The sequence below is a fragment of the Lactuca saligna genome, chromosome 1, assembly GCF_052625555.1.
Source record: "Lactuca saligna cultivar CGN05327 chromosome 1, ASM5262555v1, whole genome shotgun sequence".
Lineage (NCBI taxonomy): Eukaryota > Viridiplantae > Streptophyta > Magnoliopsida > Asterales > Asteraceae > Lactuca > Lactuca saligna.
Genome location: NC_136417.1, coordinates 41,372,248 through 41,399,081, shown reverse-complemented (window position 1 = coordinate 41,399,081; position 26,834 = coordinate 41,372,248). Strand labels below are relative to the sequence as shown.

The following is a 26,834-nucleotide window of genomic DNA, read 5'->3' as shown; positions in this document are numbered from 1 at the left end:
ATTTGATTATAAAAATGAAATCTCCAAGGGTAATTTTAGAAATTTCTTTGCCTCTTTTTCCTTTGTTATGTGAAATACATAAAAAAAAAATAGCAAGTTAAAATCTCTCTTTTTTGAATTTATTAATTAGTACTTTAATATAAGTATATATTTGAAAAAAAATATATTGTTTTTATGGCAAGTTCCATAATTCTAATTGTTAATTATTAATTTTTTATTATGATTTTATATAACTGAAAATATGCTTATAATACGATTAATTTGGGTATGATTTTTAAATATTAATGGTAAGATTTGGCATAATTTTGGTATGATTTAATTATTGGAATAATTTTGTTATGTTCAATATTTTTGGTGTGCATTGTAATTTTGTTATGTTCAATATTGTTCATTTTCTTCAAACTTATTCCGCTAGACTGCTTCAGTTGTTTGGATTACGTGATGACTTCTTTATTCATTTGGATTTTGGGACGACAACAAGTTATTTTAACTTCTTTTTACGTTTTGTCTTAAGTAGTGAGTATGAAATATAAGGTTATGTTTAATAAGCAAAATCTGTATAGAAAGATATGGTTGTGTGTAAAATTGTTTGTATATTCTATTTCAAGTTTTTGATTTATCAAAATCAACTGTATTTTCCTTTTAATGCTTTAGAACGGTCTGATCAGGTAGATTGACTAAATTGCTAATATACTATTAACATTGTTTATTAAAGTTTATAATCTATGTTATATTATGATTAAAGATAATTACATGTGTAAATATTTCCATTTAGTATAATTTATGAGATTTATTTTTGTATATGGCCTTTTTTAATAGGTTTGACATGGATTCTCCAACATGGTTAAGGCCATCAAATGGTTTTTTTTTTTTTTTTTTTTTTTGTGGTTTTTAGTTATTAGGTTAATTTTAGTTTTTTTTGTATTATCAACTCTAATTTGGTTTTGGATTGAACTGTAAAATTGATAAAAATTGATTCTTTATTGGTAGGAAAACAAATCATAGTTGTGTACTTTTTCCTATGACCATGTATATACAATTGACTTGGTGGAAGGGTTTTTTTTTTTTTTTTGTAATTTTTTTTGAGATCTATGTTGGTTGTTTACATATGCTATAATTATGATATGGAGGGTCTAATGGTCAAAGTAAGTTAACAATACTATCATTCAAGGTTTACTGTTATTATGTTTTTTTGAGAGTTTTATTAATTTTATATACTAAGAAAAATAAAATTTATAAACTTTCAGGAAGCTGCAGATGATTTGAGAGGGGTGTTATAGATGGTTTAATTGATTAAGATTCAGATAAGGTGTAACAACTATGTGATAAAAGAATACTTAATTTCGAATAGTAATTTAATAAAAAGTTTGGTTCTTTGGTTAACATTATTTGGTTCAATTTAAATGTTTTTAGTTTTAATCTAAGATTACTTGTGCTTTGAGATTGTTTCCAAAGATTCCTGAGCAAATTATATAATAAATGTCAATGTATCTTTTTGTTTAATCCAAAATAACAATATACATCTATTAATTTTAAATGAAAACAATGATGTAGATTTATTTTCACCGAAACAAGTGGACATCAATATTTTAAACCAAATCACATGTATTCATATTTTTAACCAAAATAAAACTTTATTTTATTTTTAAACCAAAACAATTTGCTTTTAATTTTCTCTCAAAACGATAATGTAATTTTGATTTTAAAAACAACAATGTATTTATTTTTAACCCAAAAGGACAACTTATATAATTGATATATTTCAATGATAAATGATATTTGTCGATACGCTCTTTAAAAATACAATTAATAAAATATAATCCCAAACAATATTATTTTGTTTTAAACTCAAACAATTTACTTTTATTTTTAACTCAAAGTTTTCTTTATTTCAACAAGCATAAGTACATACTTTCACTTTTGAACCATTCAAGCAACATACCTAAAATTTAAAACAAAAAACAGTAACTTGTGTTACTTGAAAAGTAATTTACATTACTTGAAATATAACATGTTTTCGAATGGAAAATATTGCCGCAATAAACTATTCGCACTCAGGGTTTAGCGCGGGTAAACGGCAAGTGTGTGTATATATATATATATATATATATATATATATATATATATATATATATATATATATATATATATATATATATACTAGTAATGTACCATTATGTTGAACATTTTGATCTTTTTTTTGAACAATTTGGAAACTTCATTGATATTTTTTTGTATTAAATGTTTAATTCGTTGATATGATGTGTACAAGTGATATACCTCAATGGTATTTGTACTAAAAACAACAATGATTTTTTGAACGTTCTGGAAACTTCGTTATCATTTTAAATCAATTTTTTATTTATCTGAGATAAACAATTATCATAACATCTTATTTACACATATATGTATTTCGTTGGTATTTAATGTACACATTATATATACTTCAATAATAATTTTTATACTAAAAAAACAACAATTATATTTTTTTATATATTTTAGAAACTTCATTACATTTTTAGATATTTTCCAATAAATAAAATCTATAAATTTAAGATAAAACGTTTTCTTAGTATGCAACTAGCTTATAACTCATGAAAACCACAATTATGAAATTAATTAAACCTTAGTATTAAATACATGAAGTTAGATCATTTGATAATCCGTATAAATTTAATTTTATTTTTTAATGTAATGTTATTAATTATATATAACTAAAATGAAAAAAATTTAAATTTTAAAATAGAAAATCAATTAATTTAATATAATTAGAATTAAAATTAAAAATTGATAATTAATAAAGTGACAATAATAATAAGATTTCTAATTTAAAGATACTCATTTATTAAAATAAAGATCCGCCAAATTAAATAAATAAATAAATATAAAACATATGTTTACAGGCGCCATTAAATGTAAATAAATAAATAATAAACATATTCATTTTTTTCTTTTTTTTTGGTAAATGAGAATAAAAGGAAAACATTAAATGTAAAACATATGTTTACAGGCGACAATGGTAATCTATCCCGGGTTCCACACATTAAAAGCCTGTATCTATTAACGGACCCGTCATATGGCGTGACGTTTCTGCCCTCTAAACTCCGGTATAGTTAACGGTTCTTCAAAACTCAAACTTAACGTCGTCTCCGACTTTCACTGCCAACCCTAACCCTAACCCTAACGTCCTTCCGATGGCGTCTTCTGACGACGACTTCCCTCTGATCGGCGACACCACCACCACCAACCACCAAACAAATCCTGATTTCCACCACCAACTCACCGGAAATTCCCACTTCTTAGCCTCACAGACGACTCCGATTAATGCACCACCACCGCGGGCGGCACAGGAAGCCAATGGAGAGGGTTACAACGACGGCGCGTTTTGTTCACAGCCTATGGTGGTCGCTCCGTACGAAAACGAGTCCGATCCGAACAGATCTAGGATTAACGGTGCACGAAGCGAGAAGTGGAGCGATCGGGATGAGCTCAGCGACGGAGGAACACCGTATCATTACAGTAAGAAAACAAAGATAGCAGGTTCATCTTCCGGCGGAGAGTACAGGAAAGACAGAGAGGAGTGGAGTGACACTGCCATTGCGTGTCTGTTAGATGCGTATTTAGACAAATTTATGCAGTTGAATCGTGGGAATTTGAGAGGGAGGGACTGGGAAGAGGTGGCGGCGATCGTAAGCGAGAGGTGTGAGAAGCAAACGAAAAGCGTGGAGCAATGTAAAAACAAAGTGGATAACTTGAAGAAGAGGTATAAACTAGAGAGGCATCGGATGATGAACACAAACGGTGGAAACGCTACAAGCCATTGGCCATGGTTCAAGAAGATGGAGCAGATTGTTGGGAACTCGTTGCCATTGAAGACTGTACTGAGCGAAGAGAATTCAGCTGGTGGTATGAGTAGCCCTGTTAGACAATCCAAGAGGTATGTAATGTAGTATATAATACCCTTCTCGCTAAAATCACTCCATCATTTTCTTCTTCTTCAATACTTCAAATCAAAACTTCTGCAGATATGGAACAGCAACATCTAGCCCAAGTTGTCAGATCACTACTATAAAGCCAAAACCAGCGACAAATTCAAGATGGAGAAGAGTTGTTTTCAAAATCAGTGGTGCTGCTCTTGCTGGAACCGGTTCCAACAGTGTTGACCCCAAAGTACAAACCTTGTTAACTCAGTCCAACACAGTACAAAGTGTCTTATCTTATATATAATTATATCCTGGTTTCTTGAAATGTACAGGTGGCGATGCATATTGCTAAAGAAGTATCAATGGCTTGCAATGTTGGCATTGAGGTGGCAATAGTCGTTGGGGGGAGAAATTTCTTCTGTGGAGACACATGGGTTACAGCTACTGGTATGGATAGAAGCACTGCTTATCAAATAGGGTAATGCTAATATGTTTACCAACATTATTATTCAATATACAAAACATTTATTCAATTATACATGGTAATGATATTAATAAGGATTACATATGTTATCAGTATGATGGCAACAGTGATGAACTCGATACTAATCCAGTCAGCATTGGAGAAACTAGGTGTTGAGACACGTGTCCAGTCTGCTTTTTCTATGCCAGAAGTGTTTGAACCTTACAGTAGACAAAGAGCAATCAGACATTTGGAAAAAGGGCGAGTTGTAATATTTGGTGGGATTGGTGCAGGCACAGGGAATCCCCTCTTCTCTACTGACACAGCTGCTGCTCTTAGAGCCTCAGAGAGTATGCACAATTTTCCCCTAATTATTCTACCAAAAATTACTTAAAAGGAAAAAAATGATTTTTTTTTTTTTTTTTTTTTTGTTTGTGTAGTTCATGCGGATGCGTTTATTAAAGGGACAAATGGGGATGGTGGATATGAATGTGACTCCATTGGTAATGTTGCATTTGAGCATATTTGCTTCAGGGAGTTGGCTTCTAGAGGTGTGTCATCAATGGACATGATGGCTGCAACTTTCTGTGAAGAGAATGGGATTCCTGGTTTGTGTTTTATTTATCCAATTAGTGATCTTTCTCTTGGTGATTTTTCTTTTTCTTTTTTTGAAGTTTTTTATTTTTTTTGTTTTGTGTGTAGTTGTGATATTTAATCTTCATGAGCCTGGGAATATATCGAGGGCGTTATCGGGAGAACATGTTGGCACACTAATTGATCAGACAGGAAGGGCTGTTGTGTAAATCATGATATATTGAGTGGGAATATTATATATAAATATATGTATTAGTATTTGATGTGTAAATTGTTTAAACATAGATATGTCTGAGGGAGGTAGAGAGTGTTGTAGTAACCATAGTTAAGTATTGTTTGCTATAGTTGGGTTGGGGTGTTTGTTGTATGTGAGTTAAATCCAAGTAAAGATAATGTAATTGTGGGTAACAAATTCGCACATGTATTTTGTGCGTATTCAGGTTGATTGATTAAATCTCTAAGTGACCGTGATGAATGATAAAAAATGATCATATTAACCCTTGATGCAAAACTTTATATAGCGCCAAAAAATAACTATGGATTTTATTAGTGATTCAGAAAAAAGCAATGAACTTTGATCTGGGTTGGCGATACAACAAACAAATGAATCAATTTGGTGATTTCCTTAGCTACTTACAAGTTACAACAAACACATGAATATTCAGGAAAGTGAACACAAGTGATCGAACACTTGGTGAGCAGACGAAAATCCAAGTTGAATTTGAGGTTATTCTCGATTGATTTCTTGTTAATTTATCAAACATGAATATTACTTAAAGCTTCAAACCGATAAAAGGAAACTATATTTTTTAAAGCTTTAACTCAAACATATAAAACCCAAAAAGAAACTTTAAGCAATATAACGAAACCAAAATTTTAAAGCTTCAAATTGAACTAATGGAACCAATCGAATTTTACAACTGTAATCGAACTCAAAGAAGAAAAACATGAGAAATCAAGATTATTATCCGTTAATCGAAATCAAAGAATCTATAGGGGATGTTTGTAATTGAAATCAAAGAAGTTGTCGAGTTGTGCATGTAGACGAAGTGGATGTGGGAAACGATTTGGAGAAATCTATTTGAGGTCTGAGATTCGCCAGACTTGATTGCTACGGTGGAGATGGTGGGGTATTAACAAAAATAAGATGCATGCTCTCATGGATTCACCAGACTTGCTTGCTCCACTGTTGCTTTTGATCGCTAATGGAAAGTCTTTGTTGCTTCGTCGATGGGAGGTTAACCGGGGGGGGGGGGGGGGGGGGGTGAAATTAGAACCTGTTGCAACAATACGTAGGGGAAACGAGTTGTTTTTGTTTTTTTTTTCTCGGTCTGTCAAGTAGAAAGCAAGGATCGAGTCCCGTGTGTGTTTTTATTGGACCGAGTCCCTACATTTATAATTCATATCAAACATATCAATTGATATTTTATGGACCCAGTTAGATACTATATCAAACGACCCCTTAGTGAGGTCCGATTTATTTTATTTTGTATTAATTGAACTGAAAAAAGTTGTAATATGACTGATATGTATATTGAATTGGGAATGATGTCAATGTTACATAAGTTGAAAAAAAAAGCAGAATATGAACATACTATTGACTTTCTGCCTTTATAAATCGAATTATCAAACCACTTGGGTTGTGGTGACTTTGTAAGGCATGTGAAAAATATGGTGGATAACCTATTGATACATGTTCAAATCCAGACACCACTCAGCCCTTGTGGCCATGGTGGTTCGTCTGCAGTGACTCCAGGGCATGAGGCAAAACTTCATGTTTGCAGTGAGAGATTAGTCAGTACGCGAAAGATAGCCCGGAAATCCTTGTTAGGAAAATTCCCTTTCCAAAAAAAATCGAATTATCAAAGTTAAGCCATAGAGAGCGTGTTTCCATACTTGGTCTCGAGTTGGTTGTAAAAATGAATTACTGGTGCTTTGTATATTATAATTTTAAAAGTTGTTACCAATAAAACTGATTGGTTGAGCTTTTGTAATTGATTTTGGGTTGGGTTCAGAACTAAATAAGTTAGATGGGCCCATTCATCTCTTATTTGGGCTAGTGCCTTCAAGGCTTCAACGATAAATCTTAAGGTATCCAGTTATCGTTTATCCTAGTTACTAAAAATGAAAAAGTGTTGTGATTATTGGTTAATTTAATAAACAAAAATGGTAGTTTAATTTGACAACTACTTTTTCTTTGAGATTTTATTGGAAATACATCATTATGTTAGATTGTTTTTGTGTCATGTCAATTATACCAGTCATAAGGGTAAAATGTGAACATTTTCAATAGTTCAATGACAAATAGATAATGAAAAGAAAGTTTAGTGACTAAATATAAACAAAATCAAAAGTTCGTTTCCCTCTAAAAAAAAGTTCAATGACTAAATGTGAACAAATTTTCCTATTGTATTATGGTTTAGCTAATCATGTATTTTTGTTAAATTTTGATAACATCTGTTGATGAAGAAATCTATGAAATAAAAAAACAAAACCTCGAAAAGGTATAAAAAACAAAAACGAAACCAATATTATATGTATAAATTTTATTTTATAAAACTATGCAAATATGTATAAATGTAACGCCTAGTTCCTGGTGTGTATTTTAACTTATAATTTATTCATTTTTATAGAGCAACTCAATGAGTCGGAAGCCCCAGACTCGTCGAGTAAAGATATTATGGACCGCGGATTTCAAGAACCTAACTCGACGAGTTGGGAGACCTCAACTTGACGAGTTGGCTGGGTAAAATGAAACCCTAATTCCGAGGTTTTGCACCTTATTTATACACCTTAACCCCAAGGTGTTGGCCTCATCTCCAGCCTCCACTGTCCAAAACCCTAAGCCTATTTTGGTGATTGTAGGCTAATCTTGTGCATTCTTGGTGAGTTTGAAGAAGAAAAAGCTTGAAGGAGGAGCAATAAAGTGCGGGAGGAGAGTAGATCCAGAAGTTGGGCTTCTTTTCTAATTCATCTGAGGTATAAAGCTTCAACCTTGTCCAAAGCATGCTTAGATCTAGTTTTAGGATGCTTTCTTTCATGTTTGGTCCAAATATATTGGTTGTTGGGATTTGGACGTCCCATTTGGGCAAACCCTTCAGATCTAGGGTCATGATGGAACTTCATGGCATAAAGGTGCCAACTTTATGGTCATGGAACTCCCATGCAAACTTTGGATCATCATTTCAGTTTTCTAAGTTCCATTAGGTTATGCATGCGAGCAAGATGGGAACTTTACGCGACCAGTTTATCCATTGAGTATGCCACTATCTGTTGAGATTTATGTGTCTGTATGCTAGGATATTATGTGGTAGTGGTAAGGGGTGAAATAGACCTTGTAACCGGTTAAAAGAGACCGAAGGGATAGGCCAACACCTACTTATATGTTAGGATGTTATGTGGTATTGGTAGGGGTGAAATAGACCCCGTAACCGGTTGAAAGAGACCGAAGGGGTAGGCCAGCACCCAGATATGCTAGGCAGATGTTATTAAAATCTAACAAAAATACATAATTAGCTAAACCATAATGCAAGAGGAAAGTTTGTTCACATTTAGTCATTGAACTTTTTTGAGAGGTAAACGAACTTTCGATTTTGTTCAGATTTAGTCACTAAACTTTTTTTCATTATCTATTTGCCACTGAAATATTGAAATTGTTCACCTTTTACCCTTATGACCGGTTGTTGTTAGTCATAAGGATAAAATGTGAACATTTTCAATAGTTCAGTGACAAATAGATAATGAAAAAAAAGTTTAATGACTAAATGTGAACAAAAGCGAAAGTTCATTATCCTTTCAAGTCATTATCACAGTTTCTCTTTGGACCCAATTATATACCATATCAAACGACCCCTTAGTGAGATCCGATTTATTTTATTTTGTGTTAATTGAACTGAACAAGTTATAATATGACTGATATGTATATTGAATTGAGAATGATGTTAATGCAACATAAATTGACAAAAGAAAAGCGGAATATGAACATACTATTGACTTTCTGTCTTTGTAAATCGAATTATCAAAGTTAAGCCATAAAGAGCATGTTTCCATAATTGGTCTTGGGTTCTTTTTTATATTTTATATTTTTTACTTTTTTTTTGAAACATAATCTCCCTATACTAATAAAAGAGTAGTTCTTTTGCCATGTGTCACTATATTAGACCTCTTAATTAATGTGTTGTCACTTGTCAATCTATTAGTTATCTATTTTAAATTTATTAGACATCCTCATTAATGTGAAGTTATTTTCAATGTATTTATTCTCTATTTAAAATTTAAATTTTAAATTTTATATTATTGTTTTCATTAGTTCACAAAAAAAAGTCTAATATATATTAAAAATTATTTATATATATTTATTTGAATCAACAATTATAATTTCACATAACTAATAAAAATATCTCTTAATTAATAATTTATTTAAGATAATTGATTAATATTTTTAATTTTTTTATTATGAAAGTTTAATTATTTTTATAACCGTGGTTCCACAAGTTATAAACTAATCTATTATATTCCATAATAATCCTAAACATCTATGTTTTATAGTAGTGATTTGTATATTATAATTTTAAAAGTTGTTACAATAAAAATTGATTGGTTGAGTTTTTATAATTGATTTTGGGCCAGGTTCGGACCTAAATAAGTTAGACGGGCCCATTCATCTCTTATTTGGGCTGGTGCCTTCAAGTTAAAGGCTTCAACGATAAATCTTAAGGCTATCCAGTTTTCGTTTATCCTAGTTACCAAAAAGGAAAAAGTGTGGTGATTATCGGTTAATTTAATAAACAAAAATGGTAGTTTAATTTGACAAGTACTTTTTCTTTGAGATTTGATTGGAAATACATCATTATGTCAGATTGCTTTTGTGTCATGTCAATTATTTATTTATGTGTACGCATTTGTATTTTTCAATTTGAAGGTACGTAATTATCCTTGGTATCTCATGTTATGGATTTTGGTTACATGTTTACTATTACTGTTAAGAACCTAGTACGAGTGATACAACATTTGACCTGTAACCTATTTTTATTAAGAAAGATTTTCTTATGTTTGTTTGATTAATTATAAAAGTGGAAGCTAACAAACAGTATGCTTTTTATTGCATAGTTTGCCTTATAGTTAAAGATAGTTGGTGTAACTAAATGAAATAAAAAGAATAATTAAACATATAATTAACACTTTTTTTATTATATATAAAACAAGGTTGGTGACCATTGTGGACTTTACCGCTTTATGCCTTCAAAATTCCTGCATTGCTTTAATTTATCTATACACAGCCTTTCTTTTTTATGGTTAGTGCACCTCATGTCCCATGTGATATTATTGTTAATGTTTCGTTTTTTTTTTCCAAAAGAAATATATATATATATATATATATATATATATATATATATATATATATATATATATATATATATATATATATATGGGTAAAGTGAATATACCTAACAACCTTATATAAGCTTAGGTACCTAACCTTATCAAACTACGTGATTTTGCATTAAATTTTCATTGCAATCATCCAAGGTTCTTAAAGTTCATCCCTAAACTTGATTTACTTCAAAAAAATTTGGAAATTCATCATTATATTTCTCTTACATGTGTAGGATATGAAGCCCATCAGGTGATTTTGCGGTAGGATATGAAGCCCATCAGGTGGTATTCGATAGAAAGACGTAATGTAAAAGAAAGATATTGTTCAAAATCTAAAGATTTTGGAAGTAATCAAGTTATAGGGTTGAAGTTTAAGAACCTTAGGCAATTACAATGTAAATATGATACAAACCAATGTAATTATGGAGTTAGGTACGTAAGCTTATATAAGGTTGTTAGGTATATTCACTTTACCCTCTATATATATATATATATATATATATATATATATATATATATATATATATATATATATATATATATATATATATAAGTTTATAACTTATAAGCATTACTAAAACAAACACAGATAATACTAGATATACATTAAAATTCAAGGGAATACATTTCATATTTTCATATTGTATAAATTCATCGAAAGCATAAAAGATGAAATAACCTTAAAGCAGAAATCATTATGTCAAGGAAAAGCAACAACCTTTGCTCGTAGACAGGACGGGGACCTCAGAGCGTGTTTATGGTATTCATACACAGGAGCATATAATTTTGTTTATAAGGATACTTATCGTAATATTTTTTTTATATTTAATAACAAAGTAATAAATAAAAAATATATAATGATACATACATGTATTTTTTTTATAACCGGATTTAGATTTAGACCCTAACATTTCCAATATGAGTTATTTTAAACAGGAGCATATAATTTTTTTTTTCATGAACCATTTATTATAAAATAAATGTTCAGTTTGGGTTTATGTTTCTTACATCTAAGTTATGTAATTTTATTTTATTTTTCTGATTGTATCTAAACTGATCTCTTTATTGATTTTCACTAAATAATCTATTTAATTAATATTCAATAATATTTAATTTTACTATTTGATATCGAATATTCACTCCGGTCAAGAGTATATAGTATTTTTCTATCATTTTTACTTTTATATTTAGATACGGTAATTTTTGTGGTATCTTATATTTTCAATAAAAAGGTCTAATATAGTTGTTTTTTTGTTTGTGGCATCTCGTAATGTATGTATAAAAACGAAGAAGTAAATGAATTTGTTTATAAAACATTTCAAATATATGATAATTAATTAATTAATTTAGAAAAAAAATACTTAAAGGTTAACCATATTAAAGGAGTTTATTATATGACAAAAAATGTTAAATCATTTTATAAATTAACAAATGTAGATGAACAAATAATGATAATAAGGACATTAATCCATAAACACCTTAAATATATATTGTTCAAACCAAAATTGTAGACTTTTTTGGTTCGAGTGAAAATGAAGTCAAAGATGTAAAAGCATAAAAAAGCAAAGAAATTGGAGTAAAGTAAAGTGATAGAGAGGGACATCATCATACCACACCAAGCCAAAAATGAGCTTACAACTCTCCTTAATTTTTCTTTAAATTTTGAAATTTAAGTCCGCGTTTATTCATCCCACATATCTCCATATGTCATCATCTTGACACAAATCAACGAATACCAATTGTCACAAAACATTTTCAGTTTTATAATCTAAGATTTTCATTATAAAAAAAACATAAAACTTATAATGATTTCTCAAATCTTAGGAAAAAAGGATTTTGATTGAACATCCACAAACATATTCGACGAATCGTCAAATTAATTTACGACTTTAAAGTTACATCACCGATACTAATAATCACAAACACATAACAAATCCTGCAAACCAAACACGAAAAAGTACACCATAAAACATTATCACATAAACCAGATGGAAGAACCATCATAACAGTCAGTCTAGTCTTCCGTTGTTGCAACCGAAGGCGACATTGAATTACGCGACTCCTCATAATCTTCCCCTATCGGAGACATCTCCACTCTTATTTCTTCTATCATCTTCACAACTTCCACCATCGTCGGTCGCTTTTCAGGCTGTGCCGCTACACAAGTCATGGCAACATGAAGCATCGAAACAAGCTCCTCCTCGATGTTCTTGTACCTCAATAATTCCTGGTCAAACACTTCGGCAGTCCACTCGTCACGCACCACTGACCGAACCCATTTCGGTAAATCCACAACTTGTTCCTCTTCATCGACGCTGATGCGGGAAGGCGAAGGGTATATTGATGGAGCTTTGCCGGTTAGTAGTTCTAGTAGTAAAATGCCGAAACTGTAAACGTCTGCTTTTTGAGAGAGTCTTTTGGTTTCGAATTGCTCGGGTGCCTTGTACCCTCCTAGTCTAGCGGTGGCGTGAGCGGGGTTTAGAAGTAATGATAACCCGAAATCAGATATGCAAGCGACTCCGTTTTTGTCAAGTAGAACGTTTGATGATCTTATGTTTCCGTGGGGGATTCTTGAAGTCTTGTGTTCTTCGTGGATACGGGCTAACCCGCGGGCTGCCCCTAGTGCCAAGCTGATTCTTGTCGTCCAATCTAATGGAATTCTCCCGGGACCCCTATTTCCTGTAATAAGGATAATTTTGTCGTTTCACATTAATATATTTTAAATTTTTTACAAACCAAACTTTTCAAAATTTGATATTAAACCTAATTAGTTACTTTAATTACGTAAATCAATAGATCGAATCCCACATCTGCGATGATACCAATCAGTTAAAAACGGAAGTGGGGATTTGAGAAGTATCGTGAAGGAGCAAATGCAAGATTCGATTAGATCAAAATCGCAAACCCCACGTTGACAAAGATGAAACAAAACTGATTAATTATGAAAAAAGAGTAGGGAATGAGATTATGAGAATTACCATGGAGGAGAAAATGCAAGCTTCCATTAGGGAGATAATCGTAGACAAGAAGCTTCTCTTCCTTAGCATAGTAATAAGCTCTCAATTTCACTACATTTTGGTGTTTAAGCTTCCCAATTACATCCATATACTGTTCGAACTCCTTCCTTCCACAAGGATTTGCATCTTTCAGCCTTTTCACAGCCACAACCGTGCACCCGTCGTCAAGCACCGCCCTATACACCGTCCCCAAACTTCCTTTCCCAAGCATCTCTGCCGACGCTCGCAATAAATCCTCTAATTCGAACTTCTTCTTCTTATCGAAGAACACCAGTTTGTTGTTCCCATCACTGTCTCCACCACCGCCATTGTTAGCATATACTCTGCTTTCGCTGCCGTAGCTGCTTCTGCCTTTTCCGATCTCAGAACCCAATTTTGAATTTGAGGTTACCGATCTCTTCCCACAGTAATATGCAATTAGGAACGAAGCGATCACAAGTAGTAGTACTGAATTTGCGATCACGATCGCTACGATGGCTGCTGGATGTAGCCCTCTATGTGTTTGCTTTTTTGTCTCATCGATGATTGTGGTAGTAGGTAACGAGCTAGGGTTTGACTGTACTGTCAGGGGAGGTGTAGCGGCTGAACAAGCAGGCAACGGACTTGATCCGCAGAGTCCTTTGTTGCCGGAAAAGCTCTTGTCACCGAACTTCTGAGCAATATTCTCCGGCAAATGACCGTACAACTCATTGTTTGACAAATTCAGTTGTTTAATTTGCGACAGAGAAGATAGAGACTGCGGGATCTCACCTGAAATCTCGTTGTTCTCGAGGCGGAGTGTGAGAAGACGAGTTAATTTCGAGATTCCATCTGGGATCGGACCTATGAGGTTGTTATCGGAGAGGTCTATGCGTAAAAGTCGAGTGAGAGACGATATTTCCGTCGGAATAGATCCGGATAAATCGTTGCCGGAGAGATATATGAGTTTGAGGTTCGTGCAGTTGGCGAGGGGTAAAACAGTGCCGTTAAGGCGGTTGTCGCGAAGATCGAGAATGCGGAGTTGGTCTAGAGAGGAGAGAGAGTCGAGGGGGCCGCGGAGGTTGAGGGAAGGGAGGGAGAGGCCGGTGACTCGGTTGTTGGTGCATTGGACACCTGTCCAAGGGGCGGAGCAGGCGGTGGAGTGAGTGATGGAAGAGAGAGTCCAGTTAGAGAGGAGGATGCCATGAGTGTCGGTTTGTGATCGGAATAGAGATAAGGCGGCGGTGTCACCGTCGACGTCGGCGGTTGTGGAGAGGGAGATAGAAATTGGGAGGAGGAGGAGAAGGAGGAGACAAAGAAACCGGAAAACCTCCATTGGGAAAGATGGAGAGATGGTTACGCGGGAAAGAAGTGTGATATAGAGCATGCTTTTCAAAGTGAAAAAGCACAATAATAAGTGCTCTTTTTTCACAAAAATAAAATTACTCAATTTGCATTTTGCAAAATGGATATAAAAACGAATTAATATACTTGCGTTATATTTATAAAGGATATAAAGTTAAAAACATAAAACAAAAAAACATCACTAAAAAACAAAATGGGTCAACTCATGTCGTAATAAAACATTAATTCATTATTTGAAAATATATAAGTAAATTGTTAGGAAATTTCTAATATTTTCAAAAATATTATATTTTAGTATAAGTTTCTTTTTTCAAACATAAAACGTCAATATTATTTATTTTTGGTTCAAATTAACAAAAAAATATTTTTTTGATAGGAAATGATATTATCGTTTTTTTACAAAAATAATCGACACTTTTATGTTAGAATAAAGATTTGAGACTAAAGTATAAATTTTCCGAAAATCTTAAATATATAAGCTCTGTTGTTAGACATTTTTTGTATTTAACTTTTTAAAATATTATCACAAATGTTCTTTAATTCTTAAAACCTTCAAAAGTTTTCTTGTTAATTAAATATTTTATTCTTCTATACTTTAAATATTTATCAAACTCCATCATAAAATTATAAATTTTATCATTTTTAAGTATTCATCAAATTTCCAAAAACTAATATTACTCAACATTAACGTTTAAATAAATAAAAAATATTTCAGTATGGATATTTTAAAAATAAGTCTAAACCTATATTTCGTATTTTAATATTTAATATTTATGTAATTAAAATATTGACAATTACTTTTTAGTGATATAAATTTTAACTAAAATACATAAACTAACAAAAAGATAACAAAGACTTAATATTTAATTATAACTGCTATTTAGCCACGATGCATAAAAATATTATTTTAATACATTAATTGTTTGTAAATATATTAATTGTTTGTAAATATGTATTAACAAAACAATGCCTAAAAATTATTTCGAAATATAATTAGGATGTTTATATGGTAAAATGGGATGTCTCTTTAGTCAATCCCATTTAACAAATCATCATATCTTTTAATTCGCACATAAAAATTGATTACTTTGCCCTAAAGTAAAAACAATTACCTTGTTACATTACCCCTTGCAGCGTTCGACACGTCCACTAATAATAGTTAATGAAAGATTTTAAGATATTTTTTTGGTTTCATTATTATGTTAAATTTATAATTTTCATCATGATCTTTTTCTCTCCATAATTACCTACAAGAAAAGTTGTAGATAAGAAATAATAAACAATCATTGTAATGCATGTGGATCCACTCATTTTAACATTATAATTACATATTTACATTTACGACATAGGAAACTTCTTTGACAGTGGCCTTCCATAAAATGAGTACATTTCTTCAACAATCGTTGCATTTGATATTTTTAACCATTTCAATAATCGCTTTTCATATGAATTATTCATACTTTAAGTTAACCAATAACCACATAACAAAAATTGGTGATATCGAAATGCAAAATTAAAACATTCCAAACAAAATCTCAAATCTTATGGACTAATGAGGGTTGAATTAAGAAAAAGGAGTATGGAGAAAGGGTGGTTGGAGGCATGATTGGTGTTTTAAAAGTACCCACATGGAAGAAGGTAAAAAGCTCCCAAAGGCATGCTTCCTCTTCCTCTTTTTCATTTTTCAACTTTGACATAAAAAGAATCATGATTACTTATTTGGGTAAAACCAAAAAAATAAAATAAAAAGTAAACCATCACCTTAGTGGCCATTGTGAATATTGTCTGTGATTATGAATGTTGTAAAGAAACAGGTAATAATATAATTGTTTATAAAACAAGTATAGTGATATTGTCGGTGGTCTAATAATAGATGCATAGTTCTTTGATATCTAGTTTGGTTGAATTTGACTTAGTCCTCAGTCATTTTGATACCACAATTACAAGTCACTAATTTGGTCATTTGAATCTAACTTAGTCAATTACTATCGAACATTATCTAAATCTTACAATCATATGTCAATAATCCATCGCCATCAACAACACAATTAACATGAAACATGTTAAACCAATAGATAAATCCTACATAGAACATGACTTGAGTGTCAATTGTAAAACCGATGGTCAATTTTAAGATACAATATTGATTCATATGTTTAAGGATTAAAAGAGACTACAAATCTACATGCATAAGTCAACTCTTTATCCACAACAATCTTTCAAAATGAGATTAGTATTTCACACACTTTTGTGATGAATTTCTTTTTGAGATATGTACAATCATGTGTTATCTGTTGTTTTAATACTCCAACCAAAATCAAGATCCTTGTGTGTGAATTTTTCTGTAAATATGAAGTTCTAGAAGGTTCCAAACATTTTCAATAACCCCACTTGAAAGAGCACGAAATGTTTGCTTAGCAGCCATGCGATGTGCTTCTAGAAGTTCAGGATCACTGAGAAGCTTGTCTAGAATTTCTTCTAGCTCCATACCTCCACCTACCTGTAGGGGCAATTATGTCATATTACCAAATATTAATAAAGAGTTTTACAAGGCCCAAATATTCACTTGTTTTAAAAAATTCAACCTGTATTACTGATAAAGGATTCAACCTCTTCATTGCCATGATCATATGTGAGAAATGACCAACATGTTGACCTAACATTACCAAATCAACAAAATCTCAAAAAGTTCATTAAAAAAAAATTTAATTTTAAATTTACTCACCAGTCAAAACAGCACAACCTACAGCAGCAGCCTCGGAGATATTATGGCCAGTTAAACCAGGCAAGAAAGAACCTCCGATTACAGCTATAGGGGTAAATCTGTAAAATTCCCTCAATTCTCCTACATTAAAGAAAACATTTTTATTCTATGAGAATTCAACTGAAATACAAAAAATAAAAAATCACACTTATTTATTTTAAAAAGACAAAAAAAAAAACCTAATGTGTCCACCACGTATACACTCGTTTCAGATGTAAGTGAATCACCACGTGACCTCAGCGCCACATGGACCCCTTTTTTCTGCAAGTCCTGTATACATAATATTTAAAAAAAAAATTTAGTAAGTTATAACTTATAATAATAAATAAAGAGAAAGTTGAGATGAAATCATGGAATGATACAAGAGCAATCTCCTGCCCTAGATCTGGATGCCTAGGAACAATTATGGCAAGAATATTGATGTGCTTTTGCATTAAGGCTCTATGAACTGATACCATTACTGTAAAAAAAATGATCAAAATGTATTTACTATTACCACTTTCTGTTAAAAGAATGTTAAGAGTTTTAGTAATCAGTTAATCACTTAATCATCATCACATCACCTTCTTCTTCACCCTTATGTATTGATGAAGCCATCCAGACACATCTATCAGTAATATCTTCCTGTAGATCTTCTATATTTCTCATGTTTTGACTTACATTGACTTCAGTTCCTGAAAACACAACATCATGTATCAGTGAATAACTGTCATAAAAGGGAGTATAGAGTTTATGGGACATGAGACATACCAAGTTTTAGGTCACCAGAGAAGTTGATGATAGAAGGTGGAGCTTGCAGCAGTTGAAAACTAATTGCCTGAATATTGCTCTGGAATAGAATACAAGTGTAAAGATTTTATAACAGAGATGTGAATTCAAGAATGAAGTAAAGGAGATCATACCAATGGAACTATGAGTGAAAATTTGGATAGCATTAATGAAGTAAGTAGACGAATTACTGGTGTTGACCAGTTGTTAAAGGATTTTGTTGACATTCGAGCATTTAATAATGTTAGCATAACCTACACAAGATGAAAGCAAATAGGTTAAGTTGAATTCATTGATTTGAAAAACAAAAGTGAATGAAAAGGTAATGGTAAATTATATAATTATATTTATATTATACTAACACCATTTGCTGAGGCAGTAAGAACAAGATTTGGCCATAGTTCACTTTCTACTAGCACAAGTGCATAGGGCTTCCAATATTCAAGAAAAGCATTCACAGCAGCAGGTGTATCAACTGGAGCAAACTGAATTAGGGTTCAATAATCATGAATGGAACTGAATTCATACAGAAAGTTAGCGAATGTAACCTGTATCGTGAGATATAAACATATATATGTACCTGATATATGACATCACAAGGAAGCAAAGTCTTTAGAACTTCACTGTAACAACGATAGAAAGGAATCAAAAGATTAGTATTAGGATTTTGCTTGAGGGGATATGAAAAGGAGATAGAATACGACTGATACTTACAATGCAGATGCTGTAGTTGTCGTCATCAAAACAGTTACATCCGGTCTTCGTTCAACACATCGTTTAATCACAGGCACCACACTCATTCCTTCACCTGTTGGTCACTTTCATAATCTTAATTTATGAATTTACAAACATCATCGTATTCATACATTCTACAAACATATAGTATAACAGGATTTCTAGAGAGATATGTAAAACCTAGGGAAACGGCGTGGAACCAGATAAGGGAGCCAGGGGGCCGAGGGAGAGACGGTCGACCGAGGCGTTCCGGCCACCGGAGAGGATGCTCGAGGCCTCGGAACTTGCGCCACCGGAGATGAAGATTTATCAGCGGTGATAGACCATATGTGATAGCTCTGTATATCATGTAAACCATTTCACCGCCTTTAATCGCCCCCATTTTCGAATCCGTTTTGAGTTCAAGCGGCTCTTTACTGAAGTCAGTGGAGTGGACCCCTTGGAATTGCCGTTTATGGAGATCACACAAGAAAAATTTAGAATAAAAGTCAAAGGCAATAACAAGGGTAAGCAATTTTTGGTTTAGGGAAAATGACTTAGGTAATTATGTTCCAAAATTGTTTAAAAGGTTTGGATTGAATGGCTATGAAAAAATCCATCAATAACTCAAGTTAATGAAATAAGTTAAATGTATTTTTTTTTTTTTTTGATAGTAAACGTTAACAAGAAAGCAAAAAAAACAATTTTTTTTTTAGAAGGGATTTGCTATGAAAAAAAAAAAAAAAAGTATTGGAATCTACACATATTTTTTTTGAACCATATGCATCAAAAGACGCTTGTATGGTTCCGAAGAGATACAATTTGACCCTAATGAACCGAATTTATCGAGTAACATTACTTTTTTAGGTCAAAAGGTTGATAGTGATATCTCAAATCAACTTATTGGTCTTGTGATATATCTCAGTACCGAGGATGGTACCAAAGATCTGTATTTGTTTATAAACTCTCATCACGGTGGGTAATACTATGGGTGGTTCTTTATGATATCATGCAATTTGTGTAACCGAAGTACATACAATATGCATGAGATCAACTGCTTCAATGTGATCTTTTATCCTGATCGGAAGAGAAGTTACCATACGTCTAGCATTCCCTCACGATTTGTGCCAATAAGACTTTTATCTTAGAGAAAAAAAAAGACTATAACTTCGCCTATGAAATATGAATATTAAGTAATAATAGAATGACACTTTGAATTCAATATAAGAAATTTTGTTTTCAAAGCATTAGATTATGTATCAAGAGAGTAATATAAGAAAAATGTATTTATTTTCTTATCAGAAGTTCAATTCAACGTCAAACTTTTTTTTCACATCAGAAGCCTCTTAACAATATTTATAGAGCGAAAAAAAACAAGAATCTTTTATATCATTTAAGTTTGTTCTGTTTAAAAAATATCTTACAAGTAAAGTTTTTGTAAAAAAAACACTAACAAACAATATATTTTCTTCGAATTTCACCTTATGGTAACCGATAGTCATAAGGGGCGTTGAGGAGGGGCAAAGTGAACATCTGCACAGGGTCCAAATATTCTTAGGGGCCCAATTTTTATTTTATACATATATATATATATATATATATATATATATATATATATATATATATATATATATATATATTGTATATATTTATTTAAAAAAACATTATAATAGCAATAAGGGCCATTTTTCTAGCTCATATAGCGCATTTGAGGATAATTAAATCTTCATGACCGACCCTGCCGAAAGTTACCGGTAAAAAATATTAAAGGGAAAAAAACAAGAGGAAATGACTCAGGAGGGTAACTATGTTTTAAAATCCTTCAAAAGCACCATCGAAGTTTGGTATATTCAAAAAACATCATCTGTTAGGGCCAGAATCCTAACAATATTCAGGATCCTCGGCTACCTCCATATCCCAACTAATTACCGTTATTATTTTTATTAATATTTATAACGGCCATATTTTGTCTATAATTAACACGTGTGCAGAAGTAGTTAAGGGAAGACTAATTCTCAATGAAGAATCATCTCAACAATGCTAAAGATCCGGAATACTTGGTCAAATAACATTCATGAAGTTGGTCATAGAGGATCCCGAAAATATCGGACATCTTGTTGGTTAGTTTAGACTATAAATTGACACTTGTAATCTGCACACAACACATTGCTTTTTCTGACTAGAAGCTTACTCTATGAAATTACGAAATTATTCACTAATTCTTACTTATAATTCGTTGTAATCAACATTTTATATCAATGACTTTCCTTGTAAACCATCGTGTCACTTTCGTTTATCATTTGTGAGTATACATTTTGAACAACACAGCCTCTCATTCAATTTGGTTGATTAGCACTTAAGCAGTTTTTTACCAAAAAAATTTGGCGTCCACCGTGGGGCCGTGGTGTCAGAAGTCCCCGAGAAAACCATGTCTACACAACCGATCCTTTCCTCATCCTCCGCTCCTTCCATTCCGACTAAAAACTTACCACCTCCTCCGAGTGGCCCCCCTGCTCAGAGGAAAACTGTAACGACGTAAAATTAAAACAATTTTTCATTTTTCAAACAACATAAAACTTATTCAATATTCTCAAATATCATGTTTAACAAATGTCATCATGATAAAAACATATCCCAAGATCATAAAATAAATCTTCTGCTAGTGTGTACGGATCATGTCGGCGTCTTCCCGCGATCATCGCTAGTACCTGAAACACATAACACGTAACACTGTAAGCATAAATACTTAGTGAGTTCCCCAAAACACCACATACAACACATATGCCACTCAAGGCCATAGCTCTATGGGACCTTACGATCCATGTGTCTCAGGGGACTTCCATCCCAACCCTGGTAGACCTTCCGACCCTACCCGTATGACCTTCCAGTCCATACACTGTTGACCTTCCGGTCCATATCATGGTACTCATAACATAGTATAACACATGCATATCACATAGCAACATATATCACATACTCCGCATAGCATATAAGACCTTCCGGTCACACATAGTTACCACTCTAGGTAAAATATAATGAGAAGACTCACCTCGTATGTTGTCTAGTAACTCACGTGCTTGGTATCCCCGAACCTCGTAATAATGACCTAGCCCCGCCTAAACACATAAGAAATCATTTCAAATCAATAACAGCTCTCCAGGCTAGACTATTCCTTTCCAATGTTCTCTCAGAAGGCTAAAAGACCATTTTACCCTTCTAATGGTATAAAAGTCCAAGTGTTGATCCAACCTCTAAAAGTCAACGAAAGTCAACTATAGTCAATGTTCAAACTTTGACCAGACTCGTCGAGTGCACTAGTGTGACTCGGCGAGTCCATGTGTGTCGTTATAATCCTCATGAATCCTTACTCGCCTTATCAAGTTAACCTTTCACTCGACGGGTTACCACTGGTCACGAATCGCGGGGCAACCCGACTCGACTCGTCGAGTCCCTTTATGGACTCGGCAAGTTCCTTCCATGGAAACACTCAAATGATCTTCTGAGGTAAGATCTGTTTCTCTAACCTACAGATCTGACTTCCCAAGACTCAATAACTACGCAAAGGTTTAATCTTTACACCCATGCAACACATATAAGACTCTATTTGGTGAAATAGCTTCTAAAATGGCAACCTAGGTTCATATCTCTAATAGAACAACATAAAGCAGGGAGGTTGGGGATCTCTTGTGACATCCCAAAATCACGGCCAGAAAAAACCGATTTTCATTTATGTTTTTAAAATAATTTCAGAGTAAATCCTTTTGATTTGAAAGAGTTACGAAATTTGTTCCAAAAAACAAAGTATGATAAAATAAGATTTACCAAAGCATTTCTTAAAGAAATGTATTTTTCATTATATTACAATACTCGGGATGTCGTGTTCCGATAAACAGACCAAAAGCATAAACATTTAAATATAGACATTACAACAGTTATTTACAACAACAAGTCTACAATCCAAAAATAACTTGACAAGTCATCAAACTTATGCTCTGGCACCACTACCTGTAATACAAAGAAACTGAGTGGGTCAGGCTTGGGAACTTGGTGAGCATATAGGGTTTTCAACCCACAATAAATAATTATATTTAATTCCACCAACCAACAATAACCCAATTACTCATTCCCGTTATTCTCACTTTACATCCCTAAGACAACTAACATAAGGGACCTAGTCTAAGAATATTTCATCAGGGCGACAACACATGCTTCGGGGGTTCCTCAGCAATATAAGTCAAATAAGCCAACCATGAGTGGGATGGAGTACAACGAATGAACGCCCAAGTTCATTAACACCTACATGTGGCGAGCCTGCTAGTGTTCCACAAGACTATCTAGAAATGTTTGTGGTCGTCATCTATACTCCGCTAGATGACTGAATCAAAACAACAACGAGGCCTCTCATCTGTTTATTACACACCAACTATCTACCCATGTTCTACCCAACATATTAGTAGATAAAAATATACATTTTTATACATAGTTTAAAAACCTGTATAGCTTGCTTTAATCAATACATATTCCACATAACAGATGAGGTACACACACACATAACAACAAAATATATACACATAGCATGTATTTTATATAAAATACTTCATAATATTGTATTGGAAGAAAATAACTACACACTCACTTGATCAGAAGATGATCGGACAACACTACGACTTATAGTAGTAGTAATCCTCAGTAGATCTGGAAGATCTTCACAAAAATCGAACTTCTCGCGGGCAGAGCTTCGGCTCGGGAATCACACTTCTCGGGATCTTCGGGGCTTCGGGATATTTATTGCACGTAAATCGAGGTAAAATGGGAGAGAGAGAGAGAGGATAGAAAATAGCAACGCTAAACGGTTGGCCCTTCAAATATATTTATAGGGCAAATTTGGCCCTTGCCACGTCGTGGCACCCTTTTTCCACGTCGTGGGCTTGGTCGTCACTGCATACGTCATCGCAAGTTGCATCTGGGGGACTCCCGGAGGTGTTAGAAGACTTGCCACGTCGTGGTCTCTGACACAGCTTTGGGTTCGCGCCCCGTACTTCAGAAATTCATAACTTTCACATACGAACTCCGTTTTCGACGTTATTTATATCGACGCGAAGGTGAGATTATGCTCTACAACTATCGTTTAGACTCCATTGGATAATTTTGAATTTATTTTTAATATATTATAAGTATATTACTTATATAGTATTTTTAGTAGGCCGGGCCAGGAAAACTCTGTTCGAAATTCATAACTCCTTCATCTGAACTCCGTTTTCGTCTATGTTTTTATCGTTGGACTACTATCAATGAGATCTTCAATTATCATTTAGAAATTTTTGGCTAAATATCACTCGATCTCTATTTCGAGTATTCGGGCTGCATATCGCTAAGTCAAATTTCGAAAAATCATAACTTCCTCATACGAAGTCAGATTTAGGCGTTCTTTTTATGCACGCTCTCGGTTTAAAGAACTCTACAAAATTCGCTTAGATCACTAAGGCTAAATATCGCACTAACTTAAATTTCACTTTTTACGTCATTCAGCGTTGTCGGTTCTATCGTGAAACTTCGACAGGTCATAACTGATGGGTTTTGGTCATAAGACATCTTATGTGCTCATACAAACCCTAATGCTTGGATCTAGGTTTCTCTATTGTACATGCTTTGAATCCAAGACTATAAACCCTAATTCTAGCATTCAAGTAATCATATTAATATGTAATTAGGTTTAAGATCATACCTTGATTGTTATGTAGCAATAACAATCCCAAATCTCCTTGAATTGACTTTGGAAGGCTTAGAGTCACAAGTGTCACTCCTCTAATGGCTTACAAACACCAAGAGCAAATGGAGAAGGTATAAAGAGAGAGGAGAGAGGTTAGAATTCGTCCTTAGGACTTCTTGGGAAGGGATACACGAATTCATGAGCCAAGGGGTGTTTATATAGGTGTAAAGATAGGGTTTCAGTCATTATCCTTATCTAGTTGCTTATCCACAAAGCAACCCATAAGATAATCCTTGAATCCTTATCATAGTCGAATTCTAAGGCCTTATCACCTCAAATTCGTTCACCCTATATTTAAGATAATCCTTACCTTATTTTGTAACTATCACATAATTACAAATCAGCCCCTCTAGTTTAATTAATTACATTTGATCACAAAATTAATTCTTAATTAATTATTGACCAATATTAATTGAACAAATATGATTTCTCCTTTAATATATTATTCTTATAACATATTAATAAATCATATTATCCTCTCTCTCTCTCTCTCTATATATATATATATATATATATATATATATATATATATATATATATATATATATATATTCTCCAATCAAGTTGCTTTGGTGAAGGCAACCCAAAAGGACCATGCACCATCGGGTCAAATACATACCAAAATAGTTATGGACTTAGACACTAATCCAACAGTATCCCACTTGGATAAGTCTAACAACTATTATGCGTATGACTTCAGATCCCGATCTGCAATCGTAGCTTTCCAAAGCCGCTGTCAACTCTGATCATATCAGATACGCGTGTCCTTAGATAAGGGATCATATATTCCTCCATTCTAGATATCATATGAGATATGATTTCTAATCATTCTCTTTGTACTACTTCTCGATTTCTGATTTATGACAACAAACTAATTGAACAAATCAAATTATCCCTAGTCCGGCCGAGTATTTACGTTTGTCATCACTAAACCATCGAGGGGCCCAAAGATATCGCTTTTATCCTTCTTTGGATAAAAGGAATGGATAAACTTTGATACAATGCTTGCTTGCACTCACTAACCAAATCACACACAACAATATGTTTTATAACACCAAGTTACTAGTGCGTTTACATATTATCAATGTGCAACCGATTAGCAAGATACAACTCACACATCTCAGTTTCAAGAATATAAGATGTTATCGTCTCACTAATCACTCGTGATACAATTCATGGAGTGATTGATAGCTTCATTTTATTTACTTCTTTTTATAGTTTATTTTAGCATATTTCATTCATAACTTAGATAATTTCCATGCATATTTTCCTTTTTGTTATTTTATGACTATTCCGGGTACTCTCGAATCTTGTGAGCATAATTGCAGGTTTTCGGGTCTAGCGGAGCGGGAGTGTTCGGGACGTATAGGAGGCAATGAGATTTGGTAGACAAAAATGACGTTGGGCTTGATGGGTAGTGGAGATGATGCATGGAGTGATATTGATGATTATTTGAAGACTTGGAGAGAAATAAACTTTAAATTTGCAAGATGCGGGGGAACATTCAAGCGTATGAAAATTATTAATTGGGCGAGTTCACGAGCTTTGGAGGATTTGGAGAGGTCAAATTGGGCTTTAAATGAAGAAAAACTTGAAGAAAATGGGCTAGGAGGTGATTGGATTCGATCTGGGCTAGTGGGATATGCTTTAGAGGCCCAAAATCTCAAAGAATCCCATGTCAGGCACCACCCGCGCAGCAGCACGCGGGTCGCGCAAGGCCCTGCAGGGGTAGTTTCGGAAATTCTTCTTTTGAGCTATTTGAGGAAGGTTGGTGCCCATCTTTTGCATACTCTTGGACATCCGATTTTTGAAGATTCTCTCTGGAGTTTTGAAGACTTTTGAAGGCCAAGAACCCTTGAAGAACATCATATTTTTACCTCTTGATTCTTGCTTAATGTTTGGTACAATTTTCTCTAACTTTGTTTCTTTGTGTTTAGCCATGCTTGGCTAAACTAATCTTGGTTGACTTTTGGTTAATCCTTTGAACTTTTGTTGAATGTTGAAGAATCCATGAACATGTTCTTGAATCTTTATGGGAATGTTTTGTGTTTTAACATCTCATCATTACTTGTATGTTTTAGTTCATGAGTTTAAATGTGTTTGTGGTGATTAGTTGGCTAAT

At 33.1% G+C, this 26,834-nt stretch overlaps 3 protein-coding genes across 3 annotated transcripts; 1 reads left to right on the top strand and 2 right to left on the bottom strand.

Annotated features, from left to right (window-relative positions):
• Positions 1 to 3,011: 3,011 nt before the first annotated feature.
• On the top strand, positions 3,012 to 5,441 carry LOC145033979 (uncharacterized). Its single transcript, XM_078982434.1, has 6 exons — positions 3,012 to 3,937; positions 4,026 to 4,170; positions 4,256 to 4,401; positions 4,501 to 4,736; positions 4,827 to 4,994; positions 5,089 to 5,441. The coding sequence occupies exons 1-6, from the start codon at positions 3,195 to 3,197 to the stop codon at positions 5,187 to 5,189; spliced, it is 1,539 nt and encodes a 512-aa protein (XP_078838560.1). The 5' UTR covers positions 3,012 to 3,194; the 3' UTR covers positions 5,190 to 5,441.
• Positions 5,442 to 12,176: 6,735 nt separating this feature from the next.
• LOC145033969 (Leucine-rich repeat protein kinase family protein) lies at positions 12,177 to 14,717 on the bottom strand. The gene is made up of 2 exons (XM_078982426.1): positions 13,335 to 14,717; positions 12,177 to 13,035 (listed from the first exon to the last, which is right to left on the bottom strand). Exons 1-2 carry the CDS (start codon positions 14,665 to 14,667, stop codon positions 12,371 to 12,373), a joined length of 1,998 nt encoding a protein of 665 aa, XP_078838552.1. The 5' UTR covers positions 14,668 to 14,717; the 3' UTR covers positions 12,177 to 12,370.
• A 2,042-nt stretch (positions 14,718 to 16,759) lies between these two features.
• On the bottom strand, positions 16,760 to 19,422 carry KDTA (KDO transferase A). The gene is made up of 12 exons (XM_078982422.1): positions 19,144 to 19,422; positions 18,943 to 19,036; positions 18,809 to 18,851; positions 18,591 to 18,713; positions 18,363 to 18,482; positions 18,211 to 18,289; positions 18,024 to 18,134; positions 17,823 to 17,920; positions 17,640 to 17,730; positions 17,422 to 17,541; positions 17,282 to 17,352; positions 16,760 to 17,196 (listed from the first exon to the last, which is right to left on the bottom strand). The coding sequence occupies exons 1-12, from the start codon at positions 19,343 to 19,345 to the stop codon at positions 17,014 to 17,016; spliced, it is 1,335 nt and encodes a 444-aa protein (XP_078838548.1). The 5' UTR covers positions 19,346 to 19,422; the 3' UTR covers positions 16,760 to 17,013.
• Positions 19,423 to 26,834: the final 7,412 nt, after the last annotated feature.

What these genes read in the sequence shown, in the direction of transcription:
- LOC145033979 (XM_078982434.1), top strand. Translation starts at nt 3,195, where the DNA reads ATGGCGTCTTCTGACGACGACTTCCCTCTGATCGGCGACACCACCACC. An exon ending in CCTGTTAGACAATCCAAGAG is followed by an intron (nt 3,938 to 4,025) that starts GTATGTAATGTA and finishes AAACTTCTGCAG; the next exon opens with ATATGGAACAGCAACATCTA. An exon ending in CCAACAGTGTTGACCCCAAA is followed by an intron (nt 4,171 to 4,255) that starts GTACAAACCTTG and finishes TGAAATGTACAG; the next exon opens with GTGGCGATGCATATTGCTAA.
- LOC145033969 (XM_078982426.1), bottom strand. Translation starts at nt 14,667, where the DNA reads ATGGAGGTTTTCCGGTTTCTTTGTCTCCTCCTTCTCCTCCTCCTCCCA. An exon ending in CTTGCATTTTCTCCTCCATG is followed by an intron (nt 13,036 to 13,334) that starts GTAATTCTCATA and finishes TCCTTATTACAG; the next exon opens with GAAATAGGGGTCCCGGGAGA.
- KDTA (XM_078982422.1), bottom strand. Translation starts at nt 19,345, where the DNA reads ATGGGGGCGATTAAAGGCGGTGAAATGGTTTACATGATATACAGAGCT. An exon ending in ACAACTACAGCATCTGCATT is followed by an intron (nt 18,852 to 18,942) that starts GTAAGTATCAGT and finishes TCGTTGTTACAG; the next exon opens with TGAAGTTCTAAAGACTTTGC. An exon ending in TTACTGCCTCAGCAAATGGT is followed by an intron (nt 18,483 to 18,590) that starts GTTAGTATAATA and finishes CATCTTGTGTAG; the next exon opens with GTTATGCTAACATTATTAAA.